The 25,509-nt window shown below is 48.4% G+C and overlaps 1 protein-coding gene across 1 annotated transcript; it reads left to right on the top strand.

The window, feature by feature from the left end:
* The first annotated feature begins 4,784 nt into the window (after nucleotides 1-4,784).
* Nucleotides 4,785-24,609, top strand: CNR2 (cannabinoid receptor 2). Its single transcript, XM_066372052.1, has 3 exons — nucleotides 4,785-4,928; nucleotides 19,364-19,507; nucleotides 22,257-24,609. The coding sequence occupies exons 2-3, from the start codon at nucleotides 19,458-19,460 to the stop codon at nucleotides 23,380-23,382; spliced, it is 1,176 nt and encodes a 391-aa protein (XP_066228149.1). The 5' UTR covers nucleotides 4,785-4,928; nucleotides 19,364-19,457; the 3' UTR covers nucleotides 23,383-24,609.
* The last annotated feature ends 900 nt before the right edge of the window (nucleotides 24,610-25,509 follow it).

The raw sequence follows: 25,509 nt of genomic DNA, 5'->3' as shown, positions 1-25,509 counted from the left end.
GTGATGAGTGAAATAAGTCCAACAGAGAAAAACAAATACCAAAAAAAACAAAATAAACAAAACAGAAACAAACTCATAGACACAGAGAACAGTTTGATGATTGCCAGATGGGAGTGGGTGGGAAATGGATGAAAAACACGAAGGGATTAAGTACAAATTGGCAGTTACAAAATAGTCTCGGGGAAGGAAAGTACGGGACAGGGAATATAGTCAATAATATTGCAATAACTGCAGTGAAGGGACCTAAGTTCTGCCACCCTGAAGCTGCTTTCTGGGATGCTGATTTTAAGCTGTTTATTAAGAAACAAAAGACTCACAAAGAACTTTTGACAGCCCCCCCCTCCCCTCCCCTTCTTGCCCAAGAGATTCAGACAGAGAAATTCTGCTTCAGGAAGGAGAGTTTAGGGTGTCCCTTAGCCTCATTTGAATTAAGTATGGTAAACGAGGGCTTCAGGCAGGTGCCTGTTAGCTAGCTCCTCCCTGTGTCCAGTTGTTTGAGTTGCTTAGCAAGGATTTTCCTGCCACTGTGTGTCCCATTCGTCCTCAAGTACCTATAAATCGCACAGTCTCACTTCTGAAATCTAATACCCAGTTCCCCCCTTTCTTCTTTGTCCAAAATTTCTTATATGCCCAATGTTGCCTCACTGTCTTTGGAATTTTGATGGAGTGATCCTGTCTCTGTGAATTCCTCATGAGCGTCTTTGAAACTTTGATTTTCTCCTGTTCCCCAGTCTCTGTTAATTTGGTTATTAGCCCAGCCTAGAAGAACTTAGAAGGTGGGAGAAAAAGTATTCATATTTTTTACCCCTCATGATGGTGTCAGATGGATAATAGATTTATCAGGGTGATCACTTCATAAGATAGATATATATACTTATATATAAATATCTAATCACTATGTTGTATACATGAAACTAACATAATATTGTATGTTAACTGTAATTGAAACATTAAAAAAATTTTTTTTTAAATAATTTTTTTTTGTATTTTTCTGAAGTTGGAAACGGGGAGGCAGTCAGACTCCCGCATGCGCCCGACCGGGATCCACCCGGCACGCCCACCAGGGGGTGATGCTCTGCCCATCTGGGGCATTGCTCTGCCATCTAGGGCATTGCTCTGCCATCTGGGGCATCGCTCTGTTGCAACCAGAGCCATTCTAGAGAGGCCACAGAGCCATCCTCAGTGCCCGGACCAACTTTCGTTCCAATGGAGCCTTGGCTGCGGGAGGGGAAGAGAGAGACAGAGAGGAAGGAGAGGGGGAGGGGTGGAGAAGCAGATGGGCACTTCTCCTGTGTGCCCTGGCCGGCAATCAAACCCAGGACTCCTGCATGCCAGGCCAACGCTCTACCACTGAGCCTGAGCCAACTGGCCAGGGCCTAAAAAATTTATTTAAAAGAAAAAGACTTTCAGCTGTGGAAGTTGTTTTTCAGGGAGAGAGAACCAGTGAAGGAGTGATTCTTCTGCTGAGGCATGTGCAGTAAGAGCCAAAATGGTGACATAAAGGGGCAGAACTTAGCCTGGGAAAATCTGGGAAAAGGATCAGATTGAATAAGGGACAAAAAACACCAGAAGATCCAGAAAAAGGATTGGTTAGAGGGAGGGCCCAGCACAAGTCTGCAAAGGATTAGGAAAGAGATTGGTTAGTTGGAGAGAGAGCCTGCTCCCGCCCAATCTTAAAGACCCAGCTCAGTAGGATGCATTTGCTCATTTGTTCATGTGCATTTTCTCTCTGTAGCAGCTGTGTGGGTCCAGGTGTGGCTCCAATCACGGCCCAAGCACAGACCTGGGTGTGGCTGGTGCAGCCAGGAGCAGAGGCTATGCTACGCTACTGGAGCCCAGGGTGATGGCATTACAGCTCTGGATCCTGACACTCCTGATGGGCACTTACGCTCAACAGGCCCAGAACTTCTTCTGTGGTGAGATGGACCGTGAATGAGACATTGGGCACCTGGGTGCAGTCCTTTGTTTTTACTCCAGTAAATCTTACCACTACACCTTATCCTCCTATGCAAGGGTACCCAAAATGCTTTCCTCCTGACTCCATGGAAAAACCCTATTTCCACTGGCAACATTTCAATTCGCTTCTAAATGTGGCCTCGCTTGAGGGTCCAGCACAGAGTAGATACATCCAGTAGATGGCAGTGTCGCACAGTACAAGGGCTGGTGAGGCCAGCTGCCTTTGGGGAGGTGGGGGGTGGGGACTGAGAAAACCAGCCCCTGGTTTTCTTCAGATGCACCTAGGCCCCCCTGGGGAAAGAGACAACACACTTCCTGTGTGGGCCCTGTCAGCTCTGCCCAGAGTACCCACGGGACTTGGAGATCCTAGGCAAACTAAGCAAGGAGGGCCCTTATCCATCATCTGGTCCAGTGCTACCCAAGGTGTGTCCAGGGACCAACAGCATCACGTGGGAACTTGTTAAAAATGCAGATTCTTGTGCCCACCCCAGAATACTTTAGTCAGAAATTTGAGGGGCGGGGCATAGCAGTCTGTGTTTTAATGAGCACTACGGGTCATTCGGATGCATTTGGAAGTTATAGAAGCACCTCATATCTCCAACTTCCTCATTTTAGGAATGGGGAAATTGAGGTCACACAGAGGCGGTAGCTTGTCAAACAGCCAGGCGGTGGCAGAGATCACACTGGAACCCAATTCCCAGGCTTCTTTCCACCGTAGCCTTTAAGTAGCTGCTTTCTTGTCTTCACTCATCCATTCCTTCATGTATGCATTCAGCCTATCATTACACACTTGAGGCTGCAAAGAAGGGTCAGACTTCAAGACAGCCCACCCTTCTTCCTCACAGTGAGGCTTCCTCAAGGCGAGGGGTCCAGGATCCAGTGCCAGGGAAGCATCTGTCGGCTCTCTGCCTGCTCAGCCCTGGTGTTCCCCAATTCCAGCCTAGTGGGGGCTGCAGGTGGCCCCCAGTCCCCAGCTACTTCCTCTGTCCTTTCCCTGACTCTGGCACCCCGGCTCTCTGTCTCATTCCTTACTATCACTTACTTGCTCTTGGAAAAGGCACAAAAGCTGGAAGCTGTCACTGTGCCCTCTCCCTGTGGGAGTAGTTATCAAATTAAAGAATTAAGTCCCTCTGCCCTGGTGCAGGGTTTGCTCTGAAGGGATCTGGGCAAGTTTAGAGCCCTTTTCCAACCTGGGCACTATTAATAATATTTAACCTTGTGTCCTGAGCACTGTGGGATCTTTTGCAGCATTCTTGGCCTCTACCCACTGGATGTCAATAGCATCCCCTGCGAGTGATGACATCTTCAGATATTGCCAAATGTCTACTCTAGGTGGGGTTGCCATGTAAAATATAAAATACCCAGTTAAGTTTTAATTTTATATAAACAACAAATAATTTTTTAGAATATGTGTGCCTCAAATATTGCCATTCTATATTTTTCCTTGCTGCCTCTGGCAACACTGTCTCGGGTAAAACTCTCCCTCCTTGGGAACTGCTGGCCCAGATCCATCTTCTGGGGTCTGGGCTGTGGGGGTGTTAAGTGAAAAGATCTGAGCAAAGGCCATTAGTCTAGGAGGGCAAGAACTTTATCATACTCCTTTGTATCTCTAGAAAAAAGTAGATAATCATTAAATACTCTATCTGATAGCAGGCATGAAAACACTTTGAACTGTATCAGGTATAATATCTGAGTACTTACCACAGACTGGGCCTCGGGGACACGCTTTCTGACCTCAGGGAGCTCATGGCCTAGCAAACATAAACTGAAAATGGTGTTGTTGTTTTTTTTTCATTTCTCTGAAGCTGGAAACGGGGAGAGACAGTCAGACAGACTCCCGCATGCGCCCGACCGGGATCCACCCGGCACGCCCACCAGGGGCGACGCTCTGCCCACCAGGGGGCGATGCTCTGCCCATCCTGGGCGTCGCCATGTTGCGACCAGAGCCACTCCAGCGCCTGAGGCAGAGGCCACAGAGCCATCCCCAGCGCCCGGGCCATCTTTGCTCCAATGGAGCCCCGGCTGCGGGAGGGGAAGAGAGAGACAGAGAGGAAGGCGCGGCGGAGGGGTGGAGAAGCAAATGGGCGCTTCTCCTGTGTGCCCTGGCCGGGAATCGAACCCGGGTCCTCCGCACGCTAGGCCGACGCTCTACCGCTGAGCCAACCGGCCAGGGCCGAAAATGGTGTTTTGATTTGAAAACCACATAGCGTTTTTTAAAGATTTGACTTTGTGGTCAGCATTCTAAAATTGGAAGCCATTGCATGAAAGTCAGGATTCTAGTATCTTGGAAAATGTGGCATGGTCTTCCAAATGACCAAACAGGTGGCAGTTGGGTTTACATTCTCAATGGCAAGGCTTAGCTAAAGCTGAGAGATGCCAGCCCCCTCTGGCTGGATTGCATGTTCCCCATCCCCCACAGTCCCCACCACTCCCTATTGTCCCATACCAGCTCCCTTAACCCATTTATGTTATCTACCTGGCACCTGTAGGCATTTATTTGGATTTCAAAGCTCGGGTCTGGTGGAGAAGCATTGGAATCAAATGTCCTTTCAGGTGATCTCTGTAAGGCTGGTATACTATCCCCATTTTACAGATGGAGAAACTAAGGTTTAGGGAGCTTAAGTGAATTACTCAAGGGCATTACAACTAGACTGGATTAGAACCCAAGTCCCTTGACTCCAGGACCTACTATACCCAAGCCCCACCCTCAGAGTTCCTCATGAGAAACAGCTCAACTGCAAGGGCAAGAAGCTGTGGCGGTGGGGACCCAGAGGGGAAGTGGTGACAGGGACGGAAGGCCAGACCTCCCCACGCTCACTCATCTGTGATGCGAGAAAGAGCAAACGCGAGAGAAAGCTGGTTTGGGGGGCTGCCGCTAGCAGGAGCTCTGATTCGGACCTGGGGCCAGGTCTCAGACACTAAACCACAGGACTCCTCCACTCCCAGCAGGGTCAGGGCGCTCGGCCACAACTGTGAGTAGTGTTTTTGTTGTTTTATTTGGGAGTCCTCCTCATCCCAGAAAACCTGTGTTGTTACTTTAACCCTTCCCTCCTGGGGTAAGAAGCTGGGTGGGCCTACCTGGGGTGGGGGATTGATGTCATATGGGACTCGTAGGGTTTTTAAGTCACAGGAAGGCTCAGGGCTGGTGTGGTCCTCACCCTAGGGCATGATGAGAATCCTGTCCACCAAGGTCAGGACAGAAGGTGATAGTCACGGACATTCAGATGGCCTTACTGTGTGCCAGGCACTGCTCTAAGGGTCTTTCATAGTTTAACTTATTGAATCCACACAACAGCTTCATATCTAAGCATGATTATTATTATCCCCCACTTTACAGAAGGGTGCTCAGTAACGTAAGTCACCCAGGCATTCAATGAGAGTGCTTGAACTTGGGCACTCTGGCTCCACGCCTGCTCTCTAACCACCAAACTCTCCTGCCTTACAAAGTGCAGGCTTGAATAGCAGGCAGCAGGTCAGGAAAGAACCCCAAAAGGAAGAGGATTTAGAGATCATCTGGTGAGGACCTGGCCAGATAGCTTTGTTGATTAGAGCATAGTCCCAATAGGCAAAGGTTGAGGGTTTGATCCCTGATCAGGTTACATACAGGAACAGATTGATGTTTCTGTCTCTATCCTTTCCTCTCTCTCTAAAATCAATTTAAAAAAAGATCATCTGGTGAGCCCAAGTGTCCTCATTTTACAGATGGAGAAGCTGGGGCACAGAAAGATTTGCCCTTCCGATTAGGGCAGCCCGGAGGTGTAGTACCATCAAGTATACACTAGACCCAGGAGACCAGGGCTTCGCTTCTTGGAGGTTCCACGCATGGGAACCGTAGTGTTTATGAGTGTGCCCTGGGGTCAGTGCCTGGGTGTGAACCCGGCTGTGCTATCTCTGTAACTACGGCTCTCCACTCAGCCCCCTCTTCTGAGAAATTCTGCCCGAAACTACCACTCATAAGCCATGGTGAGGGTTGACTCAGTGCGCCGCTGCCGGACGGGCACCTGCACTGGGCTCAGACTGTCGTGGGGATCTTGATCTTCACCCCATCCGTCCTTGCTGTGGATGAGAAATGAGGATAAACGGGGCCACGGCTGTTTTGCCTTGAATGTGTGGCACGTGGACACCTGGAGCCGTAAAGGCCAGGACTAAGGCAGGGCAGGGCCTGGGGAGGAATCTTGGAGGCCCTGGGAGGTGGCGCCTGACGACTTTGGCCACAGCTCTGTACTCACCTTGTGGCTCCCCTGGAGGTGGCCCCCTCACCTGTCCTGGGCCACACCATCAATTTCTACCAATGAGGCGCGTCCTTTACCTTTCGCCTGGTTAAGCTGACTGGTAGTGGGCTCAGGGGAGCAGTACCCATCTCTCCTCTTCCCTCCTCATCTTACTGCACCTCTTTAATCTTAGTGGCTGTCCTCAGATGTACATCAAATGCTCTTTCATTCATTCTTTGATGATAATTATTTTTTTTTCTCCATTGATTTGGGAGAGAGAGAAAGGAAGGGAGAGAGAGAAGCATCAACTTATTGTTCCATTTAGTTGTGCACTCATTGATGGCTTCTCGTATGTACCTTAACTGGGGATTGAACCCAGGACTTTGGCAGGCTGGGCTGACACTTTAACCACTGAACCATCCCACCTGGCCAGGTCCTTTTATTCATTCTAATTAGAGTACAATTATAGAACTCTGAGCTCTCATCCTTCTGGTCTGGTTGGTAATTAAATCTGTGAATACTGAGCTTGGCTCGCCCCCACCTGTACCTTCCAGCATTGAACAGTGACTCCGGGGGTCACAAACAGCATAGAGTGAGGGAGTCCCCCTGGTCTTTGTACCACTCTGGCTCCTCTCAGGATGGATGTCTATTGTCCAAAGGGGCCTGGTACCCTGAAGTCCAACCTGTCCATTTCCCTGGCATGCCTGCAGTCTGGATTTCTTGTCAAGACTCAAATCTACTGTGCCTTAGTTTCAACTTCCAAGCTGTGCCACCTGGCAACTTCCCCCAGAGGTCTGCCATCTCCCCAAGGCACTTTTAGGGAATAGAGCCCAGGTCCCCAACACTCAAGGGACCCTGACCTCTGGCCCCTTCCCACTCTGGGCCATCTCTCCTCTCCCTGACTTAGGATCATAAATACAGGCTTTCTCTCCCCACTCATCTGAGACACAGGCTTAACCTTCATGCTGAGCTCAGGTTTTCACAAAGGACAGGAAGAAAGGCTGTCTTCAAATGGCTTCTGCTTTCTCCTCCCACCCCTGCAAAAAGTCCCTGAGCCAGGAGACACAAAGCATGCTCTCTGAAGGGAGACAGGCCGCCCTACCTTACAGAGAAGGAAAACCAAGGCTCAAAGGCAATGGTGACTTGCTCAAGGTCACATGACCAAGGAATAGTGAAGTTCATGTTGAGTCCAGCTCTTGGGCTCCAAAACTTGTGCTATCGCCTAATCCTCTGGAAGACCTAAGTCCCCTCACCAATTAGGTAGGTAACCTTGGGTGAGTCACATCCCCTTTCTATAACTCAGTTTCTCCAACTCTAAAAATGAAGCTATAACAGCATTATCAACCTGACTCAAAGGGGGGCTTCTTCATTTTCTTAAGTTAATATTTAATGGCACATTCACTACCAGCTAAGCTTTGTTAGTGCTGAGACTTACCTTGTTTGATCATCAAAACAGCCTGCGAGGGAGATGCTATCACTCCTTCCATTTGAGAGGTGAGAAACTGAAGCTCACACAGACTTAAGACCTTGAGAAAGGTCACACAGCTGGTACACGGCAAAGCCAAGACTCAGACTCAGGTGTGCCTGAGTCCAGAACCACGCTCTGTTGTGAGATTCGAACAGGAGAGCAGGTGTGGAACGTGCTAAGGTGCAACACAGGCTTGAGAAGTGGCCGGCTCTCTTCCAGGAGAACTCAGGAAAGAATAAACCACTCCCTCTTCCCTCCATCTCCTGGGGAGAGGAATGAGATGTGTCCACAGAGCATGAGATGTGCCCTGTCCTCAGCCCTGTGCCACAGGAAAAAAGACCCCAAATGCCAAGGAAAGAAAATGGCAGACAAGGGCAGACCAATGGGGCAGACCAGATGGGCAGGAGCCCCCAGGTGTGAGAGGGAAGGCTGCTGGGACCCTATCTAAATGGGGACGATGTTGGTGAGACCTTGGGGCAGAAGTAGGTTGGGTTGGGCACCCTGTGGGTTTTGCTATTTCTCTCCTTCCCGACCTGCTCTCACCCCTACAGGGGAGGCCCCCCATCTTCTGCTCACACAGTGAGTTTGTGGCAGCCCTCCCACCAAGCCCCCCACCCTCCGCTCCCTGGGGGTTGGGGCCACACCAAACTTCCTCTTTGAGAACCACAGCTGCGTTCACACTGTTGCCTCTGCCAGAATTCAATGAGTCCGTCTTCTGGGTATCTTGTGGATCTGCTTGGGTGCCGGGGAACCTGTTGGAGTTGGAAGCAGGGATGGGTATCTTCTGAGAACGAGGGGGGAGCAAGATGCTTCTCTAGCCCTCCCGTGAGGCCCGTCTTAATGATCCTCACTTTGACAGATAAGACCGCTGAGGCTCAGTCAAGGCAGGTAAATGGCAGAGATCAGAGTCAAGCCCAGGTCTGTCTTTCCCCTACTTTCTGCCAGCTGTTCCCAACAGAAAGGGTGGTATTCCAGAAGGTTCACATCATGAGATGATCACAGTGTCTGTTTCCATTCTTTAAATCAGTAAATAATTCTTTTACTATTTAAAATACATATTTTCCCAGTACAAGGCCTTCTTAGGATAACTGGAAGAACCGAAAGGAGTAGTTGTGGTATTATTCTGAGTGAAATAAGTCAGACAGAGAAAGAGAAATACCACAATTTCACTTAGATGTGGAATCTAAAAAGAGAAAAAACCAAAATAAATAAATAAAGGAGAAACAGACCCATAGAGCTAAAGATCAAGCTGATGGTTGCCAAAGGGGAGGGGAGGGGGGAAGACAGATGGGGGAAGTTAAATATATGTGTGTGTGTGTGCGCGCGCACGCGCGCGTGTGTATTTATGTTAAGGGGAAAATATATATATAGCTATTGTGTATTGTAATGAACTATTGCATGCCTACTTAAGATTAGTAATCCACTAAACTCTATTTATTGAACAGCCCCTGTGTACAAAGGTCGGATAATAGGCTCTAAAGGCATAGAGATGACAAGACCAGGCCCCCACCTGGGAAGGATAAAAAAAAAAACAGCCCACAAAAGCAGCAGTTAGTGGTGATCAAACCAATGATGATCTCACGACTTCCAACCAAGCTGTTTAACATTTGGCCACTGGAGGGGCTTTGGTTGACAAACGGTCTTAATCTTATATTGTTCAATTTACACCTTTAATGAACCAATGATTAAAGGCAAGAAACAAAAGGAACTCTGCCATCAACCCCATTTACTCCTCACAACAGCCCTGGGGAGAGATACTGTCATTGTTTCCACTTTACAGGTGAGGACACTGAGGCTCAGGGAGGTGAGTAATTTCCCCAAGAGACCACAGATTTAACAAGGGGCAGAATCAGAATTCCCAATTGTGACTCAGGGTTGCCCCTTAAACCTGTCCGCATGTTTCCTTCTTATCCTCAGTAGATCCTTCCTTGTTAATCGCCTCTCTTGACTGAAGCAAGAGATAAAAATCCGGGTCACTTTGCAAGTGAGGGGGTTGCGGATAAGCACTGCTGGGTCCAATACCAAATCCCAGGCCAGAAAGGGTAACATGCTTTCTTTTTTTTTTTTTTTTTTTTTTTTTTGTATTTTTCTGAAGCTGGAAACGAGGAGAGACAGTCAGACAGACTCCCGCATGTGCCCGACCGGGATTCACCCGGCATGCCCACCAGGGGCGACGCTCTGCCCACTAGGGGGCAATGCTCTGCCCCTCCGGGGCATCGCTCTGCCGCAACCAGAGCCACTCTAGCGCCTGGGGCAGAGGCCAAGGAGCCATCCCCAGCGCCCGGGCCATCTTTGCTCCAATGGAGCCTTGGCTGCGGGAGGGGAAGAGAGAGACAGAGAGGAAAGGGGGGGGGGGTGGAGAAGCAAATGGGCACTTCTCCTATGTGTCCTGGCCGGAATCGAACCTGGGTCCCCCGCACGCCAGGCCGACACTCTACCGCTGAGCCAACCGGCCAGGGCTTAACATGCTTTCTTCATGGCCATTGGGCCCAAAAGCCAAACAGATCCACAGATGCACATAAATTCCTCCTACTCTAGAGGGGGGCTGGAGCGGGCATGAGTATCAGCTCCCCTGATATCAGACCCTCTCTGGCCTCCCTTCATCTCTCCATGGCCTCTGTGACCACACCAGGTTTAATTTATCATCAGCCGCTGTCCAGCTGTCCCTGGGATCCTCCAGTCTCTTTGTCACCACTCACAGACCTCAGTGGCCCAAAGCCCTCTGAGCCAGCCTCTGTGCTGGTGCCGTTTCCTCTATTATAAAATGGAAGTGATATCTGTCCCCGTGCTGGCTTGCCGTGAAGAATACTGTATATGACTTAAGGTGTGAAGTGTGTAGCATGGTTCTGGCTGTAGTTAGTATGCGGTTGCTGTTGTCGTGATCACCAGGCTGTTTCGAGAGCTGAGCTCCGGGGCTCTTCGTCATCATCACCCTATCACTTCCACCTCCGCCCTGGGAACCAGCTGAATTCCAGCCCCCACCCCCACTGCTGCAACCCTAGAAAGAGCCAGAATCAAGGTTGGAGCAGGGACCTCACACTTGGAGATCTGGCCAAGCCAGGAAGAGGTTGACCAACCTAGAGGAAAAGCACAGGTGCTTCAGAATATCCACAGTGAGATTAACCCTTTCCTACTCTCTGCAGTATAGAGAAGTCACTGTGAAAAGCCCTTGTCATCATTCAAAGGCTTCTCTGTCCCTCAGTTGTAATGCCTTGCTTGTCATACAGAGAGCACTTCATGGGCAGAAGAGGCGTCTATCACATCTAGGTATAATGTTAACAACTTTTTTTTTTTTTTTTTTTTTTTTACAGAGACACAGAGAGAGAGAGTCAGAGAGAAGGACAGATAGGGACAGACAGACAGGAATTGAGAGATGAGAAGCATCAATTATTAGTTTTTCGTTGTGCGTTGTGACACCTTAGTTGTTCATTGATTGCTTTCTCATATGTGCCTTGACCGCAGGCCTTCAGCAGACTGAGTAACCCCTTGCTCGAGCCAGCGACCTTGGGCTCAAGCTGGTGAGCCTTGCTCAAACCAGATGAGCCCGCGCTTAAGCTGGTGACCTCGGGGTCTCGAACCTGGGTCCTTCCACATCCCAGTCCGACGCTCTATCCACTGCACCACCACCTGGTCAGGCAACAACTTTAACAATATTCCTCAAACCTACCCACTCCCCAACCACAGACACACACAGACACAGACACATACACACACACACACATACACACACACACATACCATGGCTAATGACCAAGTTTTCAACAAACTACCCCCAGGGTGGGGGAGGGGGATCCAGATGCTGTTATCAGTCATTTATATCTTAATATGACTGAGCTTCCAAAATTTTCTGCAGCAGGTTTTCTTTGTAAGAAAGGAATAGGCCTTTCTGTTCCTATTCCAAAGATGAAAACAAAGGGCAGAGAATCGGAGCAACGTGCCCTTAATCACAAGGGAGTGAGCGCCCTGTAGGGACAGAACTGAGGCAGTTGTCTTCAGACAGCGTCTAAATGTGCCCATCTCCAGCCCCTGAACCCTGGGATCCATTGAAGCAGGAAGCAAGGAAATTTGTGCTACTTACAGTATCTCCAGAGGTTCCCCAGGAGAAAGCCGCAGGGACCCCCTCAGCAACCAGGAGCAGGAAGTACGATGGTTATGGCCTGGGCCTGGGTTCAGATGGGCTCTGCCCTTTCATCTGACCTTGGGCAAGTCACTTCATCTCTCCATGTGCCTCTGTCTCCTTGTCTGTAAAACAGAGGCGGTGATAATCTTACCGCCCTCCCTGGCTTATTGTGAGGATTAACAGGTTACATGCAAAGCCCTGTGCTAGGCGCACAGCAAGCCATTATTATTATTCAGGTACCTTCCCCCAGGACCCCACTCTCCCTGCATTTACAGAGGGGCAAGTTAAGCTCTGAAAATCTATTCCTGAGTCTTCTAGCCACAGTCCCTTTGAGGGGCCCTTTAGAAGTCAGTGTTAAGTCCGGCGTGCCCTTCTTGCCACTGTATAGTCCGTCAAGCCATCTTTTCCTCCATAAATAAGATCAGTTGTGTCCGTTTTGAAAATCTTGGAGAGTGTAACTGTCCTTGTGGATTTCCACAAGTGTCAGGAAGAACTCCTTCAGCCAATTCATTCTGCAAACACTGATGGAGCAGCGGCCAAGGGCAGGCAGCAGAGACACAGCAGTGAACAAAGCTGTTTTCTTTTTTGAAAGAAAGAGACAGGAAAGGAGAGAGGTAAGAAGCATCAACTCATAGCACTTTAGTTGTTCATTGATTGCCTTCTCCTATGTGCCTTGACCAGAGGGTTCTAGCTGAGACAGCGAACCCTTGCACAAGTCAGAGACCTTGGGATTCAAGCCAGCAACCATGGGGTCATGTCCATGATCCCACACTCAAGCCAGTGATCCCACGCTCATGCTGGTAAGCCCCCACCCTCAAGCCGGTGACCTCGGCGTTTCAAACCTGGGACCTCTATCCACTGTGCCACCACCAGTCAGGCCAAAACTGCTTTCTTAGAGCTGACATGCTAGAGTCTGAGCAGCCAGTAGTGGTGCTGAAGGCCCTGGTAGGAGAACCGGTCCAAGGAAGAGAAGATGACAGGACAGACCAGGCAAGAGATTGTTGCCCAGAGCGTTAAAGATCCCTGTGCCCCTCCATCTTCCATGGGCAGAGTCCAGCAAAAGGTGTCACATAGCGGCCTGGGTCTGAGTTCTGGCTGCCGTCTACAGGCCTGTGACCTTGGGCAAATCCATCTGTCTGAGCCTCAGCCTCCTCATCTACACAAGACAATCCACCCACAAGGGTAGTTTGGAGGATGAAGGAGACAGTACAGGTACAAAGCCTCTTAGAGAGTCTGCCACAAAGCAAGCACTAAGGGAGAATGACAAATTCAATTTCTTTGTAGACGTGAACCACAAAGACATGTCGTGACAGTTTGAGCGCAGAAACAGATGAGAATCCAGCTACCAGACAATTAAGAGATTTACGAAAATAAAAAGTTATCTTCATTAAAAATGTTATTTCTATTAACATGTTTTGGTTTATTAGAGATATTTTTTAAGTTGTGAGCTTTATTTTCTAACAGTAATAACTGATGGATGTAACCTACAGCAACAAAAGGTCTTTAGGGTCTGGGTAACTTTTCAGATCGTGAGGGGTACTCAGAGCACAAAGTCTGAGAACTGCTGCGCAGGCTTCCCTGAGCTAGTTTTCTCACGACAGTTCTTATGTAACCTGCCAAAACCCCGCCCCCGCCTGTGTGGTTAATTGCACAACTTCCAAGCTGGAAGGACCCTCTGAGATGGCATCAAAAACCCCCTCCTGATGCAGATGGACACGCTGATAAGGGGACTATTTGAGCGGAGGTTACCCAGCTGTCAGTTCCACCCAAGACTAGAACCGGAACCCAGAGCCCCGTCTCCTTGGTCCAGGGCTCTGGTCATGACTGCACAATGGCAGGTGCTGACCTCCTTACCCCAGCTGGGCTGATGATCGATCAGGCGCCCCAGCACATGCTCAGCTTCCTGTTTACTCAGCTTAAAATCCCAGATGGACACAGGCTCTTCTCCCTCTGCTCTGCTAACACTCTTCTCCCTCCTGCCTCTTACCTTCCTCCTTGGCCACCCCATCAGCCCACAGCACAACAAAGATGATGTTGTCATTCTCATCCGTCACCAACTAGCAATGATGTTGGGAAAGTGAGGAGAAAGGTAAAATATGTACACATATTATATATGACTTTACATAAAATCTTCCATCAGTGGAGCGCTTACTGTGTGCTAGGTACTATATTAAGCATCATGCTATTCCATTTATTCTTGTGCCTCACCACCACTGATTGGATAGGTATTACTTGGTATATTCCCATTTTACAGATGAGGAAAACGAGGGAAAGAAATAGTGACTTTATCTGAGGGCACAAAGCCAACACTTGGCTGAGCCAAGACTGGTACTCCGGTCTGTCTGACTCCTAAGCCACCAGCCTGACTGGTCAATTCTTGGGGGTGAGAAGGTCAAGACCCCACCAGGCTGGTGGGGACAGAACTAAATCCTAGTCCAGCGATGGTAGTCATGGAGGAGTTAGTGATTAAAACTGGTTAGAAGAAGGAAAAAGTCAAAAAGAAAGAGAAAAGAGATGTGAGCCTGACCAGACAGTGGCGCAGTGGATAGAGCATCGGACTGGGATGCAGAAGACCCAGGTTCGAGACCCCGAGGTCGCCAGCTTGAGCACGAGCTCATCTGGGTTGAGCAAAAAAAAAAAAAAGCTCAGCAGCTCGGACCTAAGGTCCCTGAACAAGGGGTCACTCGGTCTGCTGAAGGCCCACGGTCAAGGCACATATGAGAAAGCAATCAATGAACAACTAAGGTGTCGCAACAAGAAACTGATGATTGATGCTTCTCATCTCTCTCCATTCCTGTCTGTCTGTCCCTATCTATCCCTCTCTCTGACTCTCTCTCTGTCCTTGTAAAATAGATAGATAGATAGATAGATAGATAGATAGATAGATAGATAGATAGATAGAGATTTACCTGTGGGGCTCAAGAGAAAAGATTGTCTGTGTCTGTTGTCAGGGCCCCTCGCCCTGGGCAGGCTCATGAAATAGATCTCAGCCCTTTACCAATCTGACTCTATCCTAACACAAAGGCTCAAGTCCTGCCACTTGCTATGGAATTCGGGGCAAGTGAACCTGTTTGTTCAAGGAGCACTCCCTGCCTCAGATAACAGCCAAGAGTCTTCAAGTGTGAAAACAATTGTGGGCATTATTAGTACATTCTCTTGAAGGGAAGTTGCACGGGGTATACGATAATTGAAAAGAGGAAGAAGATATTTGAAAAGACTCAACAAAACTGTCCTGTGGGCCCATTTCAGAGAGTCAGATAGTGCACCCAGCATTTGTTTTGAGGTGGGAGAGAGAATGCAGGGGCAAGAGGATGGGACCCCGATCTCCAGGGAGATGGACCACAGCACAGGCTCCCAGTGCCCACAGTTAGTTTCTTCACATCTCTGGACCCCAATTTCCTCATCTATAGGAGATGGAAAATAATAATACTAGCCTCGCATGGTTGTTGTTTTTTGTTTGTTTGTTTTTTGTATTTTTCTGAAGTTGGAAACGGGGAGGCAGGCAGACTCCAGCATGCGCCCAACCGGGATCCACCCGGCATGCCTACCAGGGGGTGATGCTCTGCCCATCTGGGGCGTCGCTCTGTTGCAACCAGAGCCATTCTAGCGCCTGAGGCAGAGGCCACAGAGCCATCCTCAGCGCCAGGGCAAACTTTGCTCCAATGGAGTCTTGGCTGCGGGAGGGGAAGAGAGAGACAGAGAGGAAGGAGAGGGAGAGGGGTGGAGAAGCAGATGGGCGCTTCTCCTGTGTGCCCTGGCCAGGAATCGAACCCGGGACTCCTGCACGCCAGGCCGATGCTCTACCACTGAGCCAACTGGCCAGGGCTGCCTCACATGGTTTTGTGGAGGCTTAAATGAGATAATATGCTGTTACAATGCCAAGCACTCGTTCTCATCATCCAATCTGCTTTTCATGTGGCAATATGGGGCTGAGAGGGAGCGATTTCTCCGTAAAAGAAACTGGTGCCAGAGCCAGGACTCGGACCCTGGGTACCTGCTTTCTAACTTAGGATTCTTTCCCTTCCATACATCACATACATGGTCTATCATCAGTCCAGCAGCCAAGCTACTGACTAAGTGGTTTTAAATAATTATTTAATTTGCATATTGAGCTTCCTGGCAGCTGAAGAAAAAAGAAACACACAAGTCTAGCTGAAAAAGCCTCCTCTTTTTCTGATGGACATCTGTTCATTCATTCATTCATTCATCCATTCATTCAATAAGTCAATTTAAAAATATTTAAGTGCGACCTGACCAGGCGGTGGTGCAGTGGCTAGAGCAGGGGTCAGGAACCTATGGCTCGCGAGCCAGATGTGGCTCTTTTGATGGCTGCATCTGGCTCGCAGACAAATCTTTAATAAAAAAAATAATAATGTTAAAAATATAAAACATTCTCATGTATTACATTCCATTCATTTTCTACCGCTCATGTCCATGGTTGCAGGTGGCTGGAGCCAATCACAGCTGTCCTCCGGACAACACCAAATTTTTATTGGATAATGCATAACATACACGGGTCGTTGTATGGCTCTCACAGAATTACATTTTAAAATATGTGGTATTCATGGCTCTCTCAGCCAAAAAGGTTCCCGACCCTGGAATAGAGCATTGGACTGGGATGCAGAGGACCCAGGTTTGAGACCCCAAGGTCACCAGCTTGAGCGTGGGCTCATCTGGTTTGAGCAAAGCTCACCAGCTTGGACCCAAGGTCACTGGCTCGAGCAAGGGGTTACTCGGTCTGCTGAAGGCCCACGGTCAAGGCACATATGAGAAAGCAATCAATGAACAACTAAGGTGTTGCAACAAAAAACTGATGATTGATGCTTCTCATCTCTCTCCGTTCCTGTTTGTCCCTATCTATCCCTCTCTCTGACTCTCTCCCTGTAAAGAAAAGAATATATACATACACACACACACACACACATATATATATATATATATATATATATATATATATATATATATATATATATATATATATATATATTGAAGTGCTGGAAACCCCAAGAGGAGTATAATAAAGAAATTGGTTTGGAAAAGACCCTTGGGAAGCACTTGGCATCTCTCCCCATATTTTGCCTGGCATCAATAAATTTTCCTGCAATATATGTCACCAGAGAGATTTCAAACTCCTTCTCCCACGTGCTGTCCCACCTTTCCTGCTAATCCATTTCAGGAAGGACTATCCTGGCCGTCTGTTGACAAGGTCAAAGAGCCTGGACAGTGCCAACATTCCAGCTGACTTTCCGCTTCATACCTGCTGCCTGTGGTCCCATCTTTTCCCTCAAGCCTGGTTGCCTGGGTCAGGTGTGGTGAGATGCTCATGGTCAGGCTTAGGGGGAAGGAGAACTGGGACCGCCCAAGTCTGCCATGAACTTGGAAATAAGGAATTGTGGCTCAGGGCCATCTAACTGCCTCACTTTTCTGGGATGACTTGTTTTTCTTTTTTGAAGATTTCATTTATTAATTTTTAGAGAGAGACTGAGAGAGAAAAAAGGGGGAGGAGCAGGAAGCATCAACTCATAGAAGTTGCTTCTCACATGTGCCTCAACCAGGCAAGCCTGGGGTTTCGAACTAGCAACCTCAGCGTTCTAGGTCGAAGCCCTATCCACTGCGCCACCACAGGCCAGGCTGTGCTGACTTGCATTTCTACATGGGCTGCTTTGCTTAGCTTGGGCCTCTCATAAAAAGATCTTCACCAAGAATCTACTGTGGGCTATTTTTGGTGTGCAGGGCAGTAGAATACAAAGATGTGTCTACTCTCTGACCCAGATTCTGCTCTCAAAATCAGAAACTCAGTCCAGGTGGCAAAATGAGAAACGGACATAAACAACAGAAGGTATACATTAATCCATGCTGTAGGACTAAATGAGTTTTATCCACCTGGAGAGGTAAGAAGAAACCAGAGAATGCTTCCTGGAGGAGGTGACTTCTCATATAGGCTTTGAAAAAAATAGGTAACACTTGGACTAAGGAACATAGCCTATAACTCCAAACTCCAGAAAAATTCTTTGCAACTGCAACCAAGTGCTACCAAGCACAGAGGGAAACCAGGAAAATATAGAATGAAGTCCCCATGCCACCCTTCTCATAGCTGGACATAGTGCCAAGAGCCCAGCCTGCTAGAAAACAGGTCAAGAGGGTCACCTTGGTCTTTTACTGATGGATTGCTCATGCAGCTCAAACAGGTTTTTAAAAATGTGATGGTTCGGCCTTCAAGGCGGTAAAGTGTCTGTTCAGGATGAGTAGGGATCTTTCTATCTGCCTGAGCTCTCAAAGTTCAGACAAGTCTCAAACACAGAATCCTATAAACTAACTATTGACGATTTCCTGCTTTTCATAAGGCATGCACTGTTAGCCAGGCACAGCACCATGAAGTAGTATGCTTCTGTCACTTATCTTTACAACAATGGGATGTGGGTGGCATTTCTCCAAGTTGACAGATGAATGAAACTGAGGCTCAGAGAGATGAAGTAACTCCCCCAGCGTCACACTTCCCATCAGGTACAGACCTGACCAGAATCCAGGGAAGTCTGGCTGCAAAGCCTGTACCCTTGGGATCCAACATGGTGAGTTCCTGCAGGAGACCTAAGAAATCACTCAGTGAACCCACCTGCTTTGACGGTGAGAAAAGAAAGACCCAGAAAGAAGAGGGGGCCTGGCGGAAGTCACTCAGCAGCGGAACAGGGACTGAAAAGCCGGCCTCCACATTCCCAGTCAGAGATAGAAAAGGTGGCTCTTAGCCTCCAACCTCAGCTTCTTATTGCAAGTGGCATAGCCACAGGGGAAGGGTCATGCTCCTTCTCTGGTTGTCCCTGGTGCCTTCGGGCTTTCAACATTGTAGTCATGGTGGGGCCACCTGTGAGTGGGCGTTATATTACTTCACACTTTCACTTCAGGTCATAAAAACCCCCAGGCACACCTTCTTCTGAGCGGTTTCCACGGCCCTAGAAGTTCCTGTCCCAGACACTAAGCCTGAGTCAGGACTCCCAGCGGCAAGCCCTTCACACCCATGGCAGTGTGGACACCCTCTCTGGGAAGAACGTTAGGTGAGGCTTTAGCATTTTTCTTAGGTGGGGAAAGCACTTGGTTGGTCGGTTGGTTCTCTGGTGTCAGGTCACAATATGTTTTTGCATGCCTCTGTAACTTCTAATATTTGGACCTGCCGTGACACAGCTGTCCACCTCACAAATGCAGAGAAATAAAGTCCTGCATACAGTTTGAGAGGACTGCCGTCCCATCGCAGCCTGCCCGTGGACCAGGTGAAAAGTCCTGGTGGAGAGGGCAGCCAATTCAGTTTTCCCAAAGGGACAGGTATTGTCATTGTGGTTTCACAGATGAGAAAAGGAACTCAGAAAGTTGAAGGGACTTGCCCAGAGTCACATGACAAGCCGTAGCAGAGGTGAACGAGAGCAACCCTGCAGCACAGCGGACACCCGGTCTCCCTCTGTGCCGGGCGTCCACACAAGGCTTTGCCCCAGGATGGCCCCGTCTAGAAGCCAGCTGCCTGACTCCGAGAGGATTTCTGCCTGCCCCGAGGGAAGGCAGACAGGAGCTGGTTTTCCTGTTGTTCGGTGCATTCTGTCATTGTTGATGTTGTCTTTTTAGGACCTCCATCCAAATGCCTGGATTTGGTGCCCTGACCTAATTTGGAAAATAACCATCAGTTGGTGGCCACTCCAAGCCTTGATGAGGAACGAATATGGCTACCCCCACCCCAGGTATCTCTCTTCTAGGCTGGACTCTGCACAGGTAAGCCATTCTCTGATTGGGCGGTGGTGGGGGTGGGGAGCTTTTTTTTCTAAGGGAAATATGAGAAGAGATTTAGGGCAAAGGGGCAGCAGGGGTGCAGGGAGGAAGCTTCTAGAAGGGTCAGGGTGAAGAGGTAGGGGCTGAGAAAGGCTTGCGTTATCTGTCACTCGTGCATGACCACGGCTGAGAACTCGGCTAGCATCATTTCCTGTCTCAGCTCAGGTGGGACCTTGGCAACATTCAGCAAAAGGCTTCCGTCTCAGGGAAATGTCCCCTTTCAGCCTTTCTAGGTGGGGTTTTGTCTTGTGATCTGGGGGGATGTGGAATCTAGTTCCAGCTCTGCCACTAATTCATTGGGTGACCCAGCCTTGGGCTGTTTTCCCAATGGTAGAATGATGGGGTCAGATTAAATCGGAGGTTGCAAGTCTGTTTTTCTGGAGCCTGAGAACTCCACAAAGGAACCTGGGCTGCCGGGAAGACAGGGCAGAGGTGACACGGACTCAGCTCTTACCTGATCTACGAGTAGGGGCTCCATCCAGTGCGAAAGGCATTCTGCGCTCTTAAAATAAAAAATGAAGCCCTGGCTTATACTAAGGTCCACCATTTACTGAGCACTCCTGATGTGCCAGGCATATTCTTAACCTCACAGAGTAGGTGAATGAGCTCCATTTGAAGATGCTCCTAATAATAACAACAAGCACTTCTGTGTATTATATTAATTTACTTAAATCCTCACAAAAAAACCGTTTTACAGGTGAGAAATGAGAAAAACAAGACATTAGATATCTTGAACAAAGCCACCTGACTGTGATTTGGACCTACATAATGCACTTCTCTCCCCCTAACATGCTTATGTGGGGACTACTCCATTTGAGACAGCCCCTTCCACCTAAATGGTTCTCATTCATTAAATATGAGAAGAGATGGCCCCGTGCCTACCATATATATCAGGCATTGTTCAAGGCTCTGAAGACCCAGGAACAATGACGGCTCAGTCCCTAACCTTGATAAGCTGTGTGACCTCTACCAAGTGGTTTAATGTCTTTCAGCCTCCATTATGAAATGGCAATAACCATAATTCTTTTCTTTTTCTCCAAACAATAAGAGAAAGTTTATTTAGAAAGTTTCAGAGGCAGCCTGACCAGTGAGTTTGCTTTCTAATCATATCTAATAATGTCTCATATAGTATTTGAGTGATTTATTTATTTTTCAACACTTAGGATATACTTATATTAAAAAAGGATTCATTGCCTGACCAGGTGGTGGCGCAGTGGATAGAGCATCGGCCTGGGATGCAGAGGACCGAGGTCACTATCTTGAGTGTGGGTTTACCAGCTTAAGTACGAACAGGGTCACTGGCTTGAGTGTGGGATGACTGGCTTGAGCCCAAGGTCGCTGGCTTGAACAAGGGGGTCATTGGCTCAGTTGTAACCCCTTGGTCAAGGCACATATGACAAAGCAATCAGTGAACAGCTCAGATGCCACAACAAAGAATTGATGCTTCTCATCTGTCTGCCTTCTTGTCTGTCCTTATCTGCCCCCTCTCACTAAAAATAAATAAAAGTAAAATAAAAATAAAAAAGGATTTATTACCTGGCACTCAAATTTAACTGTACTCCTCCTATATTTTATCTGGCAACCCTACTGGTATAAAGCCAAAGTCTTGTCTCCTATCTCTAAATAGTTGGTTAAACTTCAGCATCTTCCTTACCAAAACTGAAAAACAAAAGAACAAAACACCAATGCAATAAACTCCTCCACCTTATCACTCTAGATTTCATTTTTCTTGGTTTTGGTTTCCTCTTGATTTTGGACCATTGGAAATTTACCTTACTTTTCAAAGGGGAAGTCTTCGTATTAGTCTTTTTGAAAACAAAAGGCAAAAAAGCTGGCAGGCTGCTTCTGCTTCTTGAATTCCCAAGGACCTCTCCTAAGGCCACCAGTACAGACCTAGTGCCCCACTAGAATGGAGAAAAGGCAAAGTAGAGAGGAACAGAATATAAATTGCTACTTCAACATATCCATCTGCACAGATAAGAGGGTTTGACTAGAGTCAGTGATTGTGTGAGGTCATTATTGTGCTAATCAAAAAAGACTTATTTCAGGCCTTGGCCGGTTGGCTCAGCGGTAGAGCGTCGGCCTGGCGTGTGGGGGACCCGGGTTCGATTCCCGGCCAGGGCACACAGGAGAAGCGCCCATCTGCTTCTCCACCCCTCCCCCTCTCTTTCCTCTCTGTCTCTCTTTTCCCCTCCCGCAGTCGAGGCTCCATTGGAGCAAAGATAGCCCGGGCGCTGGGGATGGCTCCTTGGCCTGTGCCCCAGGCGCTAGACTGGCTCTGGTCGCGGCAGAGCGATGCCCCGGAGGGGCAGAGCATCGCCCCCTGGTGGGCGTACCGGGTGGATCCCGGTCCAGCGCATGCGGGAGTCTATCTGACTGTCTCTCCCCGTTTCCAGCTTCAGAAAAATATAAATAAATAAATAAATAAATAAATAAATAAATAAAAGACTTATTTCAGCCTGACCTGTGGTGGCACAGTGAATAAAGCGTCGACCTGGAAATGCTGAGGTCGCCGGTTTGAAACCCTGGGCTTGCCTGGTCAAGGCACATATGGGAGTTGATGCTTCCAGCTCCTCCCCCCTTCTCTCTCTCTGTCTCTCTCTCTCCTCTCTAAAAAAAAAAAGAATAAATAAATTTAAAAAAAAGTGTTTAAAAAAACCCAAAAAACTTATTTCTTCTCATTGTACTATAGTAAAGACTTCTCAGCAAGCCCAGCAGAATCTGAAGGACACTCCATGGCGAGATGTTCGGGGACCAAGGCAGCCAATGGCTCCAAGGATGACTTGGATTTCAACCTCATGAAGGATTACATGATTCTGAACAGTCAGCAGAAGATAGCTATTGCGGTCTTGTGCACCCCCCTGGGCCTGCTAAGTGCCCTGGAGAACCTGGCTGTGCTCTACCTGATCCTGTCCTCCCACCGGCTCCGCAGGAAGCCCTCATACCTGTTCATTAGCAGCTTGGCTGGGGCTGACTTCCTGGCCAGTGTGATCTTTGCCTGTAACTTTGTAAACTTCCATGTCTTTCACGGTGTGGATTCTAAGGCTGTCTTTCTGCTGAAGATTGGCAGTGTGACCATGACCTTCACAGCCTCTGTAGGCAGCCTGCTGCTGACGGCCATTGACCGCTATCTCTGTCTACGCTACCCGCCTGCGTACAAAGCCTTGCTCACCCGTGGGAGAGCGCTGGTGACCCTGGGCATCATGTGGCTGCTCTCAGCCTTGGTCTCCTACCTGCCCCTCATGGGATGGACTTGCTGTCCCAGTCGCTGCTCTGAGCTTTTCCCTCTGATCCCCAATGACTATCTGCTGGGTTGGCTCCTGTTCATAGCCTTCCTCTTCTCTGGCATTATCTACACCTATGGGCATGTCCTCTGGAAGGCCCATCAGCATGTCGCCAGCCTGGCAGAGCACCAGGACAGGCAGGTGCCAGGAATGGCCCGGATGAGGCTGGATGTGAGGTTGGCCAAGACCCTGGGGGTGGTGCTGGCTGTTCTCTTTGTATGCTGGTTCCCGGCACTAGTCCTCATGGCCTACAGCCTGACCACCACTCTCAGTGACCAGGTCAAGAAGATCTTCGCCTTTTGCTCCCTGCTCTGCCTTGTCAACTCCATGGTCAACCCCGTCATCTACGCCCTGCGGAGTGGGGAGATTCGCTCCTCTGCCCACCACTGCCTCGCCCGCTGGAAGAAGCATCTGAGATGCCTAGGGCTTGACGGGAAAGAGGAGGTCCCGAAATCCTCAGTCACTGAGACAGAGGCTGATGTGAAAGTCACGCAGTGGCCAGATTCCAGAGGTCTACACCGTTCTGATTGCTGATGCAGCCTCTTTCAGAGCTTTAAACAAACCAAGTCAGAAACCATTTCACTCTCCGGAGGAGAGAGAGCAGTCTTGACCCTCTCATCTTATTTGAATAAGCCCCAGGGGCCTCGGCACTTACCCTTTTGTGCTGATGAGTTTTGGCTCTGACCCCTGGAGGGCAGCCTGGTCTGTTGTAGAGCAAGGCCCTGTGAGAGGTGGCAAGGTAAGCAGGAGGCAAGATGCCTGGGACAGGCTCTGTGCATGTCAGGTCAGGAAAACCTTCTCAGCAAGATGGCGTAGTGCCTGCATTCTCTGGAGACCACAGGAGCTAGAGGGAGCCTTCAGGCTCAGCAATGAGGGACTCGGAGGAAATTTGAGAAGAATGGATTATTCTCCTGGGATTCAGGGCATGGGTGGATTGCTGGCCAGTCCTTGCTCCTGCTTCATTTTGGGGGCCTTCTTGGTTCTGTGTCATCTTTCCCCACTAAGGACCTTTATAAATCACCCTTTTAGTTCACCCTATCCCACTGAGCACCAGGAACTGTGATGCGAAGAGGATCATGGGTGTTGACCCAACTCTTTCAGAGGTAACTGACAACCCTCCAGTTAAGGGCATCTTGTTATTAGGGCAATGGTCCTCCTTGACCCTGATAATGCTCATTCACAGCCACTGTGAACTCTTAAGTCTCTGGGGAATACAGAGGCTGGGGTCACTTTGAGACACAGAATCTTTAGAAAATTTTATTGACCTTGACAAGTCCTATTTGGTGGTACCACTGGAAGCAGGCAATGTCCCATTCTAAATAGTCACAAAGATTTTATATAAATCCCCACATTGTTCCCACTTGCTCTCAGTTCAGGTCCTTTTGTCTCCTCCACACACTTATGACAAAATAATCAACAGAGCAAATAGGAGGAGAGGGAAATTCCTTTACTTATGGGCTAAGCCCAGGGCTGACATCTCACAGCCCATATCTCTAGCACAAACACTACCCCGTGCTTCTGAAGAGCCCAGGACACCATATTTTACGTATACTTTACGTATCAGGGAGGCTGGGTTCCTACCAGAGGGACTCAAAAAAGTAGGCAAGAGAAATTGTTGATGGCCAGAGGATCGTAAGAAATTCTAATGCAATCATTTGGAACCAAAGACAGAATAAAAGAAAATAATTAAACATGTCTTCATTGAATACTTTGTAAGATAAGGCGACCACTATTCATTCACTCATTCAACCATCTCATAAATACATTCCAGGCCTGACCTGTGGTGGCGCACTGGATAAAACATTGACCTGGAAATGCTGAGGTCGCCGGTTCGAAACCCTGGGCTTGCCTGGTCAAGGCACATATGTTGATGCTTCCTGCTCCTCCCCCCTTCTCTCTCTCTCTCTCCCTCTCTCTCTCCTTTCTAAAATGAATAAAATAATAATAATAATAAAATAAAATAAATACATTCCAGAGTCTGTGCTAGGTCCTGGATGTCGAGCCATAAATGAGACTCTGCCCCTGTCTAATGGGGCTTACACTTTCCATTCTGCTGGGGAGAGAGCGAACAAATAAATAATTACAGGTGGTGCAATGAAAGAAATGGTCAAGGTCATGTGATAGGAATTAATTGAGGCAACTTGAGGTAGGGTAGACCTACTAGGTGCTCTGGTCATAAATGCCGGCTAGCTTTTATTGAGTCTTTACTATGTGCTAGGCACTGGGCTAAGTACTTTCAAATGAGCTATTTCACTTGGTCTTCACAATAACCCGATGAAGAGAGTTCAGTAATCTCATTGTACAAATGAGGAAACCTCAAAGAGGCAGTCATTTCCCTGAGGTCACACTGCTAATATGTATCCAAAGCTGGGGTTTCCAAGATAGTCCTGTTTGTCTCCAAAGCCTCCAGCTAGACCACTAACCCCTTGATCTATCTAGTTCAGTCAAATTCAGCTTGATAGGAAATAATGTTAGACTTCTGTAACCTTAACGTTATAGATTGCTGCAACCTTAAATCATCATTATTTCTCAATGTACTTCTTTTTATGCCCTGTATTAGTTTCCTGTAACAATTTTCCATAAACTGAGTTTCTTAAAACAACAGAAATTTATTGTTTCACAGCTCTGGGGGCTAGAAGTTCAAAATCAAGGTGTTGGCAG

This window comes from Saccopteryx leptura, chromosome 3, assembly GCF_036850995.1.
Source record: "Saccopteryx leptura isolate mSacLep1 chromosome 3, mSacLep1_pri_phased_curated, whole genome shotgun sequence".
NCBI classification, from domain to species: domain Eukaryota; kingdom Metazoa; phylum Chordata; class Mammalia; order Chiroptera; family Emballonuridae; genus Saccopteryx; species Saccopteryx leptura.
The sequence above is the reverse complement of the archived record's forward strand: the minus strand, read 5'-3'. Positions and strand labels throughout refer to the sequence as shown.

Bases quoted from the DNA above. Each gene is read 5' to 3' on its own strand.
- CNR2 (XM_066372052.1), top strand. From the start codon at position 19,458: ATGGCTACCCCCACCCCAGGTATCTCTCTTCTAGGCTGGACTCTGCAC. The intron at 19,508-22,256 runs GTAAGCCATTCT...ATTGTACTATAG, and splicing joins CTAGGCTGGACTCTGCACAG to TAAAGACTTCTCAGCAAGCC.